We start from the raw sequence: 15,533 nt of genomic DNA on the forward strand, positions 1-15,533 counted from the left end.
AAGCATTCTAAGACATAGAAAAACAAAACAAAGCAAAAGTGAAAGTTCTTGTTGCTTGTAGATTTGTCAATATAAGAAATACTAAAATGAAAGGACGCTAGACAGTGACTTGAAATTACATATAAAAAAAAAACAACAAAAGAAAACTGATAAAATTTAATAGGTGGTATTATTGTATTTTTGGTTTATAACTTCTCTTATTTAAATAAGGACCCAAAACACATAAAACAATTATACATCTATGTTAGTAGACACATATGTATAAGGATTTATTTCAACAGCACTAAGTTTAAGGAGAACTGGCCTGTAGACTAGTGCTTAAGGGAGCCAGATCCCACGTAACTACCTGTGATTGATTCCCAGCCCAGTGGCTTGCAATATACACCAGGTGCATGTACACAAGAGCTCCAAATCCCAACAGGGTAGAGAAATGGAGGAGAAGGATTACACCACCTCCATGCTCCATGAGGGTGTTCTCTTTCTCTCTCACTCTCTATTTCTCTCTATCTGTCTCTCTTTGGCAAGTGCATGTGCACTCTGGCAATTAGATTAAAAACAAACAAACAAAAAACAAAGGGGATGGAACTATACAGAAAAGATCTTTTTATGTATTACTGAAGCTTAGTTAGCCACAAACAAAATAGTAATGTACTTTTTATGTTAAGTTTATAACTTAGAAGGAAAAGTTTAGAATAAGAAGTTTGATCAATTGCTTAGCACTTTATTGAAAGCCTGCCAAAGGGTCAATAATATTCTAAGTCTTATAAAACTACAGAAAAGTGGGACCAGCAGTTGGAGTAATGGCTATGTTACTGGACTCCCGTGTAGCCGACCGCGATTCAAGTCCCAGACCCTGTGGCTTAAAATCACATTGAGCGCATGTGCATGCATGCGCAAGATCCCAAGAGGAGAAGGGAGAAGAGAGGATTGCAGCATGGCCATCCCCCCTGGGTGGTAATTTCTCACTTTCTGTCTTTCCATCTCTCTCTGTCTTTCTGGTGAGTGTGCACAACCTAATATACTAGCTTCTTTTTAACTTCTAGTTATAATATGAAAATAAATCTGCACTGGGGGAATTTGAATTCCTAGAACTTAAGAAATCCTTGCTGCATTTTTACTTGCCTTTCCCCATCCCCATTCTGCCTTGGTGATGATCTTGAAGACAATATGTAGCTTGCATTTCCAATGTGGAATCTTCCTCTCTGATTCTGGAAATAGCACAGAAAATCTTATTTTTAAATAACTGTGCTCGTCAGTTTAGTCCCGCCTGGTCTGTGTGTGGGGGGTACCTGAGGAACTGACATAAGGTGTTTGCCTTTGTTTAATCTAACTTGGGGAGCAGAAAGTGGTTATGCAGAGATTATTCTACAAAAAAATTGAAAGGGAAATAACCTGCTGTTATCTGGTAAAATATGATATACACCAAAGCCTGAGACAGATATTCTCTGAAGAATTAGGGCATTGAAAAGCTTTCATGTTTACAGGGAAACTTAGCCACAGTCTTGCCCAGTACAGAATGCATGCTGAGAAAAGAGCTGAGAAGACTGTACACTTGGACTGTCTCTGGCTCATCATTTGCCTCAGTGTAAACAGAAAGTGAAGGCCAAAGCAGAGCTTTCTATGGCATGGGTAAATGCTGAAGATGTGACCCTAAACAAAGTCAATCAGCAAAAATAGTAGAGCTTTTCTCTCCTCCTTCTTTGGGGGGTCTTCAATCATCCCAAGAAATCTCTGTAAAAAATGCTAGATTACCAAAAGCTGCATAACAGTGATTTTGGAAAGCCTACACAACAATGAAAGTAATATCTACAAAAAGAAAGAAAGAAAAAGGAAAAAGTTTAGAAAAGTTAGAAAACAACCACTACTCACGAGGAACAAAACAAGCCCTCGGGATGAAGGTGAATCTAATTTCCAGATTTAGCATATTACTAATAATATTCAAAATGTCTAATTTTGAACAGAAAATCATAAAGCATGCAAGGAAGCAGGAAAACACGGCCTATTCACAGGGGAGATGAAAGAAACTGTTCTTAAGAAAGTACAGACATTTGAGTTTACGAGATAGAACTTTAAATCAACTCTAAAAAATATACTTAAAGAGCCAGAGAAAACCAACCATGGATAAAGAACTAAAGAAAACCTGGAGAACAATGCTTCAGCAAATAGAAAATATCAGTAATGATAAATATTATATAGAAAAAATAAAAATTGTGCTGGAATTTCATTTCAGTATAATAACTGAAATGAAAAATTCCCTAAAATGTTTCAACATCAGATATTAGCAGGGAAAAAAAAGAATCAGTGGGCTTGAAGATAAATCAGTTGAAATTATCCAGTGTAAGGAGCAGAAAGAATAAGAATATAAAAAATAAACAGAGTCAGGGACCAGCAGGTGGTGTGGTGTTTAAGGGCATTGAACTCCCACATGGCTGATTGTAGTTTGAGTCCTGGACCTGGTGGCTTGCTTTCTCTCTCTCCCTCCCCCTCTATCACTGTGTCCCTCTCTGGTCAAATTTTTAAAATAAAATAAAATAAATAAAAGTTAAATAAAATAATTATTTAAAAAAAAATAAAAAGTAAAACGTAAACAGAGCCCAGAAACATGGGACAACATCAAGGAGACCAGCACAGACATAATGGGAGTCAAAGAAAAAGAGACGATAATAGAGAGGAAAGCATATCTGAGTAAACAATGGCCAAATATGTCATAAATTTGGTGAAATATATTAAACTACACATCAAAAAAATCCAGAAAACTCCAAAAAGGAAATACAAAAGGCCCACAATGACACACATTATTTTAAAACTGTCAATGTCAAACACAGAAAAAATATTGAGCGCAGTAGAAGAGAAACAATTTGTCCTAGACAAAAGGTTCATTAAGAATATCAGCCAATTTACTCTCAGAAACTATCGATAAGAATATCAGCCAATTTACTCTCAGAAACTATCGATACCAGAAGTCAGTGAAATCACATTTGAAGTGTGAAAGAGAAAAGATGCAAACAAGAATTCTTTTTTTAGAAAGGATTATTTTATTTTACTTTATTTATTTTAATTTGACCAGAGAGACAGAATGAGAAGAAGAGAGAGAGAGAAAGTGAGAAAAAGCAAGCCGCCAGGTCCAGGACTCAAACCACATTTGGCCATGTGGGAATTCAGTGCTCTTAGCCACCATGCCAATCTGCTGGGCCCACATGCAAACAAGGATTCTATGCCTGACAAAGTGTCTTTCAAAATAAGAGAAATTAAAGCATTCTAAGACATAGAAAAACAAAACAAAGCAAAAGTGAAAGTTCTTGTTGCTTGTAGATTTGTCAATATAAGAAATACTAAAATGAAAGGACGCTAGACAGTGACTTGAAATTACATATAAAAAAAAAACAACAAAAGAAAACTGATAAAATTTAATAGGTGGTATTATTGTATTTTTGGTTTATAACTTCTCTTATTTAAATAAGGACCCAAAACACATAAAACAATTATACATCTATGTTAGTAGACACATATGTATAAGGATTTATTTCAACAGCACTAAGTTTAAGGAGAACTGGCCTGTAGACTAGTGCTTAAGGGAGCCAGATCCCACGTAACTACCTGTGATTGATTCCCAGCCCAGTGGCTTGCAATATACACCAGGTGCATGTACACAAGAGCTCCAAATCCCAACAGGGTAGAGAAATGGAGGAGAAGGATTACACCACCTCCATGCTCCATGAGGGTGTTCTCTTTCTCTCTCACTCTCTATTTCTCTCTATCTGTCTCTCTTTGGCAAGTGCATGTGCACTCTGGCAATTAGATTAAAAACAAACAAACAAAAAACAAAGGGGATGGAACTATACAGAAAAGATCTTTTTATGTATTACTGAAGCTTAGTTAGTAGTAATTGAAATTTTACTGGAGAGACCAGCAGATGGCGGAATGGTTACATCACTGGACTCCCATGTAATTGACTGAAGTTTGAGGCCCAGCACAGGTGCATGCCCAATACGCAAAAAAAAGAATGGAGGAGAAAGTATTTTTGGTATGGCCATCTCCCGTTGGGGGTGACGGCCAGCTTCAAACTCACACCGGGTGCATGGCCAGCTTCAAACTCACACCGGGTGCATGTGCATGCATGCCCAAGATCCAAAGAGGAAAATGGAGGAGAAGGACTTTCAGTGTGTCTCCCTGCAAAGGGGTAGATTTCTCACCTTCTGTCTTTGTGTCTCTCCAGTAAGGGCACACACCCTATAGCAAAAATCTCTCTAAAGAAAAAGAAGAGGTGGGAACCAGCAGGTAGCGTAATGGCTATGTCGTTGGACTCCCACATAGTCGACCGCGGTTCACATGCCAGACCTGGTGGCTTAAAACTCACGCTGGGCGCGTGTGCGTGCGTGCCCAAGATCCCGAGAGGATCTCTCTCTGGCTGTCTACCGAAACTGGAAACCGACATCTGCTTAAAAAAAAAAAAAAAAAAAAAAAAAAAAGAAAAAGTAGAGGTTAATTGCAATCCTGAGGGTAATCACTGAGAAAACTATTAAAATACATACTGAAAAGGAAATGAGGAAGAAATCAAAATGATAAAAAAAATTCAATAAAGACAAAATAAAGCAGTAATTACAGAACTGATGACCAAAAAAAATGACATATAGAAAACAAGTAGCAAAATGTTAGAGATAAGTTTTATGTCACTAATTCCTAATAGGTAAGTGGATTAAACTCAAATAAAAGGCAGAAATTGGTAAAATTAATTATTAAAAAATCTGACCAGAGACTATTTATAAGAGATTCATTATAGACCCAAAGACACAAATAAATAAAAAGATAGGAAGAAATATTCTGTGAAAATATTAACCAAAAGAATGCTGGAACAACTGTACTAATATTAGAAAAAAATACATTTTAAGTCAAGAGACAAGAACATTATATATCAATTAAGCATCAATCTATCAAGAATACATCAAGGAGTCAATCCATCAAGAATAAATATGTACCTAATTACAGAGCCCCAAAATATATAAAGCAAAAACTCACAGAATTGAGGGAGAAACACAATTTTCCATTAAAAATTGAACACTTTCTCTCTGAGGAAGACATATGAATGGCCAAAAAGCATCAGAAAAAATTCTCAACCTCTTTTATCATAAGGGAGAGGCAAATCAAAACTACAATGAGATACCACATAACCCCAGTCAAAATGGTAAGATTAAAAAAATAAAGAATGATAAGTGCTTGCATGGCTGTGGTGAAAAGGGAACTCTCCTATACAGTTGGTGGGAATATAAATTAATTTAGTCACTGTGGAGAACAATACGAGGTTCCTAAAAGACCTACAAATAGTACTACCATATGATCCAGCAATTCTACTCCTGGATATCTACCCAAAGGATAGGAAAACTCTCAGTCTGAAAAACACTTGTACATCATGTTTATTGCAGCATTATTCACAATTGCTAAGACGTGCAACTAAACCAAATGTCCACAAACAGGTGAATGGATTGAAAAAGTGTGGAACATATACACTACAGAATACCATTCAGTCATAAACAGCCACAAGACGCTGGTATTTGATAGAAGGTATACAAATACAGAAAATTTACTGCTAAGTGAAGCAAGCCAGACTATGAAAGAAAGGCATTGTATGTCCCCACTTAATATATACCAAATGTTGGTACTCTATAGTAGAAACAGAATGATTGGAAGGTATGGAGAATAATGATGATACTGGAGACAGTGGGGGAGGAGTATGGGAAGTGGGAGACAGTGAGAGGGAGGAAATCAAGGGGAAGAAGAAAAACATTTAAGGGGCCCCAAATTGAAAGAAATCTGTTGATTATAATGTGTACGGTAAAGTCTTTGACTAGATTGCTATGCAATGTATTCATAATGAGAAAATTCATTTGGTATGCTGTAATGATAAAAAAGTGATTAGATGTAAAAAATAAATAAATTTATTTAAAAAATGATTTTAAGGGGCCAGCAGGTGGCATGTTGGTTAAGGGCGCTGGACTCACACGTGGCCGACAGGTTCAAGTTCCAGACCTGGCAGCTTGCTTTCTCACTCTCTTTCTCTCTCTTTCTCTCTGTCCCTCTCTGGTCAAATTAAAATAAATAAATAAAGTTAAAGAAATTAATTATTTAAAAACATGATTGTTATACAAAAATGTCAATAATATATAGTGCAACTAGACAGAAAATTAATGAGGATTTTATGAATTTGAATGGCAGTGTAAACAAGCAGGACCTAATATACATTAATGGAACACTCCACCTAACAGTATAGTACACATTCTTCTTAGTGTGCATAGAACGTTCTCTAGGGTAGACCAGAGGATAGGCCCTGGTAACATTGGGCCTGGGGTAGAGTTCCCACCCCAGTGTAAATTTTGACAAAATATAACTACATAGAAATCTCTCCCCAGGGAAAAACATTTAAAACTCGGCCCACTTCCAATATTAGCATGGCCATTAGTACATTGATAAATCAAATTAGTGAAATTTTAGAAATATATTTTACTCAAATATTGTAATTTCCTTATTATTTAATGAGGCTTCCTATGAAATATTTTCAAAGTGGGTAGGCTATATATATATAACATAGACTAAAATAGAAACTGGGATTAAAATTTAAATGGAAATTAAAATCTTGTTCTTCCTCACCCCCACTTTTTTGAAAGTAACTGGCTTTAGGCTATTATTATTGCTGAAGGAGTATAATTGTGGATACCCAGTACCATTATTTGAAGTTACTAATTTGTTTTCTGCCATCACACATCAGAAAGTTAGCACGGCAAAGGAATGATCTTGTCTGTTCTGTTCATTAGCCTGTGACAGAAGTGGTATATTCTAGATTGGCAGAAGCTAGTGTCAGACTACCCAGTTTGTACCCTTGTTCTCTCACACAAACATTTTATGTTTCACATTTTTGCACTGTAGAATGTGAATTCTAATAGTCATACATCATAGGCTACTGTAAGTATTGAATGCCTGTCACATGATAAGCACTAAATAAATGTGTATAATCTGGACTGTACCCCTAGAACTGGACTAGCACTTCTAAAACAATAAATTACTAAATGCTCACCTTCAGAAAATGCAGAGGGAAGCTTGATGGAATGAAAAAGAACTAAAAATAAAACCAAGTAAATAATCAGCACGAGTGTTTTGATCACTCGCTGAGTAGTAGGAAGAGAGAAAAACAAACAGAATGAAGCACAAAAGAAAAGACAACAGATAGTGCGTAGGACAGATCATAAAAGGTTTATTGCTTTAGACCTGGGTTTTAATTTCTAACTCTCATGTCCTAAAATAGTATATGTCCTTAAGCTTGTTAGCGTACTAAAAGCAATTGCACAGCTGATGCATGGATAGCATTTAGCTCAGTGTTCTGCACATCATGAGTGCCCTAAAAATACACTCCTAACTGTTATGTCATTTCAAAGACTGGTGAAAGACACTATTACCCTATTACCCAAAGACTACCTTCAGCATTTGGATGACTAATTTAGTGCCCATAGTTCTACATGTTATTAGAAGATAACTCTTGTATTTTAAGACTTTCAGTGATATCGATATAGAAATGTTTGCTCCCAGAATGATTAAACTACACTTTAAACCTTATTTATCACTTGTATTTCACCTCTTTGGGTATACATTCATGACATTTTTGGTAACAATTTGAAAGCCATTCAGATTGTAAACCTAAAATTTCTTGGATTACATATTGGAATCTAGGGAAGATGAAAACTTGAAATGCCAGCCATAAATTGAATTATTTCAAAAAATTGAAAAGGACAAGTTAATACTTTAAGCCACCGGGTCCGGGACACGAACCGCGGTCGACTACGTGGGAATCCAGCGACATAGCCATTACTCTAACTGCTGGTTCCCAACATTCATGACATTTTTGGTAACAATTTGAAAGCCATTCAGATTGTAAACCTAAAATTTCTTGGATTACATATTGGAATCTAGGGAAGATGAAAACTTGAAATGCCAGCCATAAATTGAATTATTTCAAAAAATTGAAAAGGACAAGTTAATACTTTCACGTTCCTTGTGTCTTGAAATTAGTCTATGCTGCAAATGACTGAGATAATGTTTAATGGATTCTGGGACATTTTGAAGTATTTTCATGTTAAGTAACAAGAATGTATGTTTTCAGTTGTTGCTTTCTTCTGTCCTTACTACTTAATGACCTTGGGAATCATTAGACAGAGTGTAAATAACAGTAGGCTGCTAACCAGATTCCTTTATTCATCCTTCAGTAGAAAAGCAAGAGATTATATTTATTTTATTTATTATGGAATCCACGGAGGAGGTGGAGCATGACTTTAGAGTGCACAATGAAGGCACGTTAGCAAGGAGGTTTTCAAAAAAGTATGCAATGATTCTTGTTCTGTTATCCTGGATCACAAATCAATGTACTTTCTCTGAAAGGTATTGTCCACTGTTTCCACCAAACAGATAGTGGCCATGTAACTCTTTCCGATATGGTGACTACAGTTTTTGAAAAATGCTAGGAAAGTAAAAGTAAACTATTTTCATTACAAAATGATAGCTGTGTTGGATTATGTATGTTAGCTAGCAAGATTTGTACGTGTACTTCAAAACATCATGTTGTGCATAGTAAATGTACATAAATGCCAAAGTTAAAAAAAAAATAAAAGGCAAACATGGAGCCAGAAGATAGCATAGCAGTTATGTCACTGGACTCCCACAGGGAAGACCATGGTTCAGGCTAGACCTGGTGGCTTGAAACTTACACAGGTCATGTGTGCATGTGTGCCCAAGATCCCAGGAGGAGAATGGAGAAGAGATTTGCAGCATGGCCATCCCCACTGTGTGAGGTCGGGGGTTGATTTCTCACTTTCCCTCTAACTGTCTCTGTCTCTGTCTCTGTCTGTCTCTCTCTCTCTCTCTGGCAAGCACATGCACCCTAAGGCAAACTAGCTATTTATTTAATAAGCTTAATCAGAATTTTAGACTGTTAGTCTACACTTTCTTTATCTCTTCCAGTTGTCTCTTTTACCTGGACTTGCTTATTCCTCTCGTCCTATAGGATTACTGTATTTTCTCCTAGCTATCCTTCTTACCATTCCATAGGCCCACAGCAGTGCCTACTATTTCCTATTCGCAGCTTGCCCTCTGTAACTTTGATCTGGGAAGAGACACAAATGTCCACTTTAGATCCAGATTAGAGACACACGTATTCTGTGGGAAGTCAGAAAATATTTTCTATTCCTACTTTACGATTCTAAATTTAAATAGTACACACACATACACACACACAAAAAAAAAGAAAATAAGAAATAAATCAAGCTAATTAACCTTTTAAAATCATCCTTTTATCATATGAACTTTGATTAAAAAGACTCCCCTGTCAATTTCAAAATATTTGACTGAGAAAATCATTAACCCTTCAATTTTCTCTTAAAAATTATATATATCAAAAGCTAAAGTAATATCTATTTCTCGGGACCAGCAGTTGGAGTAATGGCTATGTTGCTGGACTCCCATGTAGTCAACCCCCGTTTGAGTCCCAGACCCAGTGGCTTAAACTCATGCCCGGTGCGTGTGCATGCAAGCCACAGGTCCCGAGAGTACAATAGAGGAGAAGGGATTGCCGCATGGCCATATCCCCGGGGGCTGATTTCTTTCTGTCTCTCTCTGTGTCTCTCTGTCTTTCTGGCAAGCACACTCACCCTATAGCAAAAACCTCTCAAAAAAAAAAAATTCTCAGTGTGGTAGGAAACAGCAAGTTTGCCAAAGGATGTAGAGTTGTTCATAAATCAAAATTCTATATGCTTTGAAGGTTTACAAGATTAACTGATTAGGCAATCAAAATTAAGATGAGTAAAATGTGCATGCCTTGATTTAACTTAATTCACAAGTTGAGCATACTCCAACTTTTGTGATTACATTTGTCTTTCAGGAAAAAGCCAGCACAAAATTTCAAAATAGGAGTATTTGTTAATTTGTGAATTATATGTACATTTTACTGAACAATATAGATTTAAGAACATGTAAACATAGATGAACTTAAAATGTGTCAAATAATATTTTATAAATCAATTTTTAATTTTAAATCATTTTAATACTTGGCTTTATTGACTTACATATTTGGAAACATATTGCACATATAAGTACCTATGTCCAAAGGGAGATTACTTATTTCTTGCCAGAAGATACAGGGAATGGATTTTGCATGTAGTGTTTTCTCTCTCTCTAATAGTTTTCACATTCCAGTCCAAACAGCTATTACATCAGGATTATACTTTTCACTCTCTTTTATAACCTCATTGATTTTAATTTGGGAAATCAATAACTGCTACAAATATATTCTGATTCTCTAATTTCACTGGAAAAACAAATCTTGCATTCATAAGTTGAGAAATGTGAAAAAAAATAATAAATTTATTATCTCAAAACACCACCCACTTGTTGGTATGTTTATTTTCCCCAAATTTTCTAAAATATTACTAACATTTTAAAAAAAGATTTGCTGACAAATAAATGCACTTTAATTTATTAATATTACTTTCTGTATATTATTAACATTTCATTCTGTAAATACTTATTTTGTTTTAAGAAATATAATGACTTTATGAATGATATGTGTCTGTCATTTTTTTTTTCAGTAGGAAACTCTAAGAGGCTTTTTAGTATTTGCCATTACAATTAGTGAAATATTTCATTAAATAACATTTGATTAAAATATAGTACTATGGGGATTGGCAGGTGGCTTGGTAGTTATGGGTGCTGGACTCCCACATGGCTAACCAAAGTTCAAGTCCCGGAACTGGCAGCTTGCTTTCTCACTTTCTCTCTCTTTGTCTCTCTCTGGTCAAATTAAAATAAATAAGTAAAGTTAAATAAAATAACTCTTTTTTTAAATTTTTATTTTTGGAGAGGTTCTTGTTATAAGGCGTGTGCACTTGCCAGAAAGACAGAGAGAGACAGAGAGACAGAAAGCAAGAAGTCCCACCCCCAGGGGGGATGGCCACACCACAATCCCTTCTCTTCCATTCTCCTCTTGGGATCTTGGGCACACACGCACACGTGCCTGGTGTGATTTTAAGCCACTGGGTCCAGGACTCGAACTGTGGTGGGCACTGTGGTTGGCTACATGGGAGTTCAGTGACGTAGCAATTACGCTAACTCCTGGTCCCAAAATAATTCTTTAAAGAAAAATAAAATATATATATATATATATAGTACTACACCATTGATAGTAAAATGAAAGAAAAGATACAGGGGGATATTTTTCAACTTTAGAAAGATTATCTAGGGCCATCCCTGTAGCACAGTGGTTATACACTGTGTAGAAGTTCTAGATCCCACATGATTGGTCGTGGTTTGAGTCTCAGCCCTGAATGCTTGAAAAACATGCGTGTGTGCTCCAAATCCGGATGGGATGAAAAAATGGAGGGAAAAGGATTGCACCATGGCCATGTCTTGGTGGCAGAGGGGTACTTTCTCTCCTTCTCTCTCTGGTGAGTGCACAGCTTTTCTGGCAATAATGAATTTTTTAATTTTTAAATAAAAGCTCCAGCTAATATTATACTCAGTGATGAGAAACTAAATGCTTTCTTCCAGGAACAGAAACAAAGCAAAGATGTCCTATGTTACCACTTTTATTGTGCATTGTCATGAAAGTCTTGGCTAATGCAATAAAGCAAGAAAAGGAAAAATCAGTATAGAATTGGAAGGAAGAAGTAAAAATGTCTTAATTCTCAAATAACAATCTATGTAGAAAATTCTAAAGAATAAAAAATATAGATTATTAATAAACTAATCACAATAAAATTCCTTGAAACTAATAAGTGACTATAAGATTGAAGATACAAAGCTAATACACAAAAGTCCATTTCTTTCCTAGCACTATGTCATTTATATCATCATAAATACAATGAAATAGATATAAGTTGAACAAAATATGTAGAGAATCTATGTGTGAAAAGAAACAAACTCTGACAAAAAAAAGTTAAACATCTAAATAACGAGATTCTCCATGTTCATGGATTGGAAAAGTAAGTATTGTTAAGATACTGGGACCAGCAGATGGCGTAGTTGTTATGTTGCTGGACTCTCACATGGTCAGCTGTAGTTTGAGTCCTGGACCCAGTGGCTTGAAACTCATGCCAGGCATGTGTGCTTGCATGCCAAGATTCTGGGAGAAGAATGGAGAAGGGTTTGTGGTGTGTGCATCCCCCATAGGAAGAGATTTTTCACTTTCCCTCTGAGTCTCTGTCTCTCTCTCTCTGTCAAGTGCACGCACCTCTCTAAGGCAAAAATCTCTAAAAAATAGGGTTTTTTTTATTATCATCATAATCTTCTTTATATTACATTGGATTACATATAACTTTACATTGACTTCCATTGCTTTTTCAAAAGGGAATGCCACTGGGAGAAGAATGGAGAAGGGTTTGTGGTGTGTGCATCCCCCATAGGAAGAGATTTTTCACTTTCCCTCTGAGTCTCTGTCTCTCTCTCTCTGTCAAGTGCACGCACCTCTCTAAGGCAAAAATCTCTAAAAAATATTTTTAAGATCCCAATTCTTCTCAATTTGATCAACGGATTCAACATAATCTAATAAAAATTCCACCTAGTTCTTTTGTGGAAATCTATAATCTGACTGTAAAGGTTTTATAAAATGGCAAAAAGACTCAGAAAAGCTAATGTAAACTTGAAGAACAAATTTGGAGGACTGACACTGCCTGAACTTCAGACCTAATATAAAGCTACAGTCATCAAAATAGCATAGTATTGGCCAAAAAATAAGTGTATCTCCATAGACTGAAATCAAGATCTCAGAAGTATAACCCTACAAATATAATAAACAAATCTGTGACAAATGCAAAAAGACATTTCATTGGAAAAGGGATATTCTTGTTAACAAACAGTACTGCAACTATTGGACATTTATTCATACAAAAATTCTGAACAGATATTACTCCTGTCTCAAAAATTAACTTACAAATGTCTACTGCCTAAATTTAAAACACAAAGTTATAAAACTTTTAGAGGCAAATATAAGAAAAAAAATCTTTGAAACCTTGGGTTTTGTCATGAATTTTTGTGTATAACACTAAAAGCATAACCTATGGAAGAAAAAGTTGATCACAGACTTTATTCAAATTAAAATTTGTTGTTCTATAATATAGAAGTATGAAGTGACAGCCATGAATTAGGAGATAATGCTATTTAAGATAAATATCTGCTAAAGCACAGGTATCTAAAAATATACAAAGCAGACTTAAAAGGACAATAAGAAAATGGACAATTCAATTATAGTCATAAGATCTAAATAGACATCTTACCAATGAAGATATACAAATGGCAAACAAACTAAAAGATGCTCAACATAATTTGATGTTAGGGAATTACAAATTAAAACGACATTGCTAAACACCTATAAAATAGCCAAAATCTAAAAACTGGACGTTACCAAATACTGGAGAAGATGCAGAACAACACACATTCTCATTGTCACTAAGGGAGATGATAAAGGGTGCAGCCATTTTGAAAGACAGATCGGCAATTTCTTACAAAGATAACTATAGTCTTACCATTACAATCCAACAAGTGAGCTCCATGATACTTACCTAAACTGGTTTTAAAATATATCCATATAAAGATCCATATGAATTATTTTTATAACCTTATTTATAATTTCCAAAAATCAACAATAGAAGGAACCAAAATGTTTTTCCTAAGTGAATGGATAAACAAAATTGTGGGACATCCAAATAATAGAGCATTATTTAGTAATAATAATAAATGAGCTATCAAGCCACAACAAGCACAATGCACATTGCTAAGTGAAAGAAGTCAGTATGAAAATCCTACAGTGTATGATCAATTATATGACATTTTGACAAAGGCAGATTATATAGAGTAGAGAGATCAGTGGTTGCCAAGTGGTGGGAAGGAGAGAGAGAGGGTCGAATAAGTAAAACAGAGGGAAACTTTAAGGGAGTAAAACCATTTTCTGTGATACTTTAGTGGTAGATATATAGCATAATGCATTTGTCAAACCCATAACTGTCTAGTATGTATAATTAATTTATATGAATTCAAAGTTATTCAGCATGTGAGTGCGCATGCACACAGAGGCCCCAGCCTGCGTGGGGGGGGGGGAGGGGGTAGAGGAGGCCGGAAGCGCGCGTGTGCGAGGCAGTTGTGTGCACCCGCACCTCCTCCCCATTCCCCGCCGCCAAGGCGGCAGCACCATGGCGGCGACCGTGACCATGTCCCCGCTGCAGCCAGTCACCCACCTCATCTTTGACATGGACGGCCTCCTTCTGGATACCGAGCGGCTGTATTCGGTGGTGTTTCAAGAGATCTGTGATCGCTATGAGAAAACGTACAGCTGGGACGTGAAGTCGCTGGCGATGGGTAGAAAGGCCTTGGAGGCCGCTCAGGTCATTATAGATGTCCTGCGACTCCCCATGACCAAAGAGGAGCTGGTGGAGGAAAGCCAGAGGATGTTAGAGCAGATGCTCCCCACGGCAGCGCTCATGCCAGGGGCTGAGAAACTCGTCCACCACCTCCGAAAGCACAACATACCCGCTGCCGTGGCCACGAGCTCTGGGTCCACCACCTTCAAAATGAAGACGAGAAGACACAAGGACTTCTTCGATCTCTTTTGTCATATCGTTCTGGGAGACGACCCGGAAGTGAAGTATAGCAAGCCTGACCCCGACATATTTCTGGCTTGTGCGAAGAGGTTTTCTCCTCCTCCACCCACGGACAGGTGCCTGGTCTTTGAAGACTCCCCCAACGGTGTGGAGGCAGCCCTGGCAGCCGGCATGCAGGTGGTCATGGTTCCAGATGCCAACCTGAACCGGGATCTGACGAGGAAGGCCACCCTGGTGCTTCGCTCCCTGGATGACTTCCAGCCGGAGCTGTTTGGTCTGCCTCCCTACGAATGAGAGAACACACACGCAGCCAAGGCCCCGCTGTGAGCCCCCTGCCATGATCATACTGCCAAGGGAAAGGGAAAAGGAAATCTACATCCCCTAGACCACAACCTGCACAATCACCATAGCCTTGTGAAGTTGGCCTTGGCATACCATGCTGGCTTGGCCCATTCTCTCTAAAGCAATGACAAACCGTACCTGAACACTTGAGGGAAACCAAGGGGAGACAGCCCAGATCAGAAACTGCACTTTCAGGCCCATCTCACTCCTTCAGCTCATCAGTACGTGCCAAAGTGAGGTTCCACACATCCACAAAAACAGCAGTACCTGGACATGCATGGGCACCTTTGATACCTATGTATGTATGGATTTGTGTGCACACATCTATGTAGAAGTATATTTGTAAGATATATCCTTCTCCAAGACACAGAAAAATGATACTGTAGTAAAATGATACAGTAGTTCATTTCCTTTACTATTTACTTTTTCTGATTGCTGGTTGGACACTATGTTTGCATATGTGTGTACATGTTTATATATATTTGCATATAATATATCATATATATGTATGTATGTGTATATATACACACACATATACACATATATATGTATATATAAAACGTGCTG

The 15,533-nt window shown here is 36.9% G+C and overlaps 1 protein-coding gene across 1 annotated transcript; it reads left to right on the forward strand.

The window, feature by feature from the left end:
- Positions 1–14,209: 14,209 nt before the first annotated feature.
- On the forward strand, positions 14,210–15,331 carry LOC102472702 (pseudouridine-5'-phosphatase). Its single transcript, XM_014588985.1, has one exon. It carries the CDS (start codon positions 14,217–14,219, stop codon positions 14,916–14,918), a length of 702 nt encoding a protein of 233 aa, XP_014444471.1. The 5' UTR covers positions 14,210–14,216; the 3' UTR covers positions 14,919–15,331.
- The last annotated feature ends 202 nt before the right edge of the window (positions 15,332–15,533 follow it).

Source organism: Tupaia chinensis, unplaced genomic scaffold (assembly GCF_000334495.1).
Source record: "Tupaia chinensis unplaced genomic scaffold, TupChi_1.0 Scaffold000320_2, whole genome shotgun sequence".
In the NCBI taxonomy this organism is placed as follows: domain Eukaryota; kingdom Metazoa; phylum Chordata; class Mammalia; order Scandentia; family Tupaiidae; genus Tupaia; species Tupaia belangeri.

Excerpts from the sequence above, each read along its gene's own strand:
- LOC102472702 (XM_014588985.1), top strand. The coding sequence starts at position 14,217 with ATGGCGGCGACCGTGACCATGTCCCCGCTGCAGCCAGTCACCCACCTC.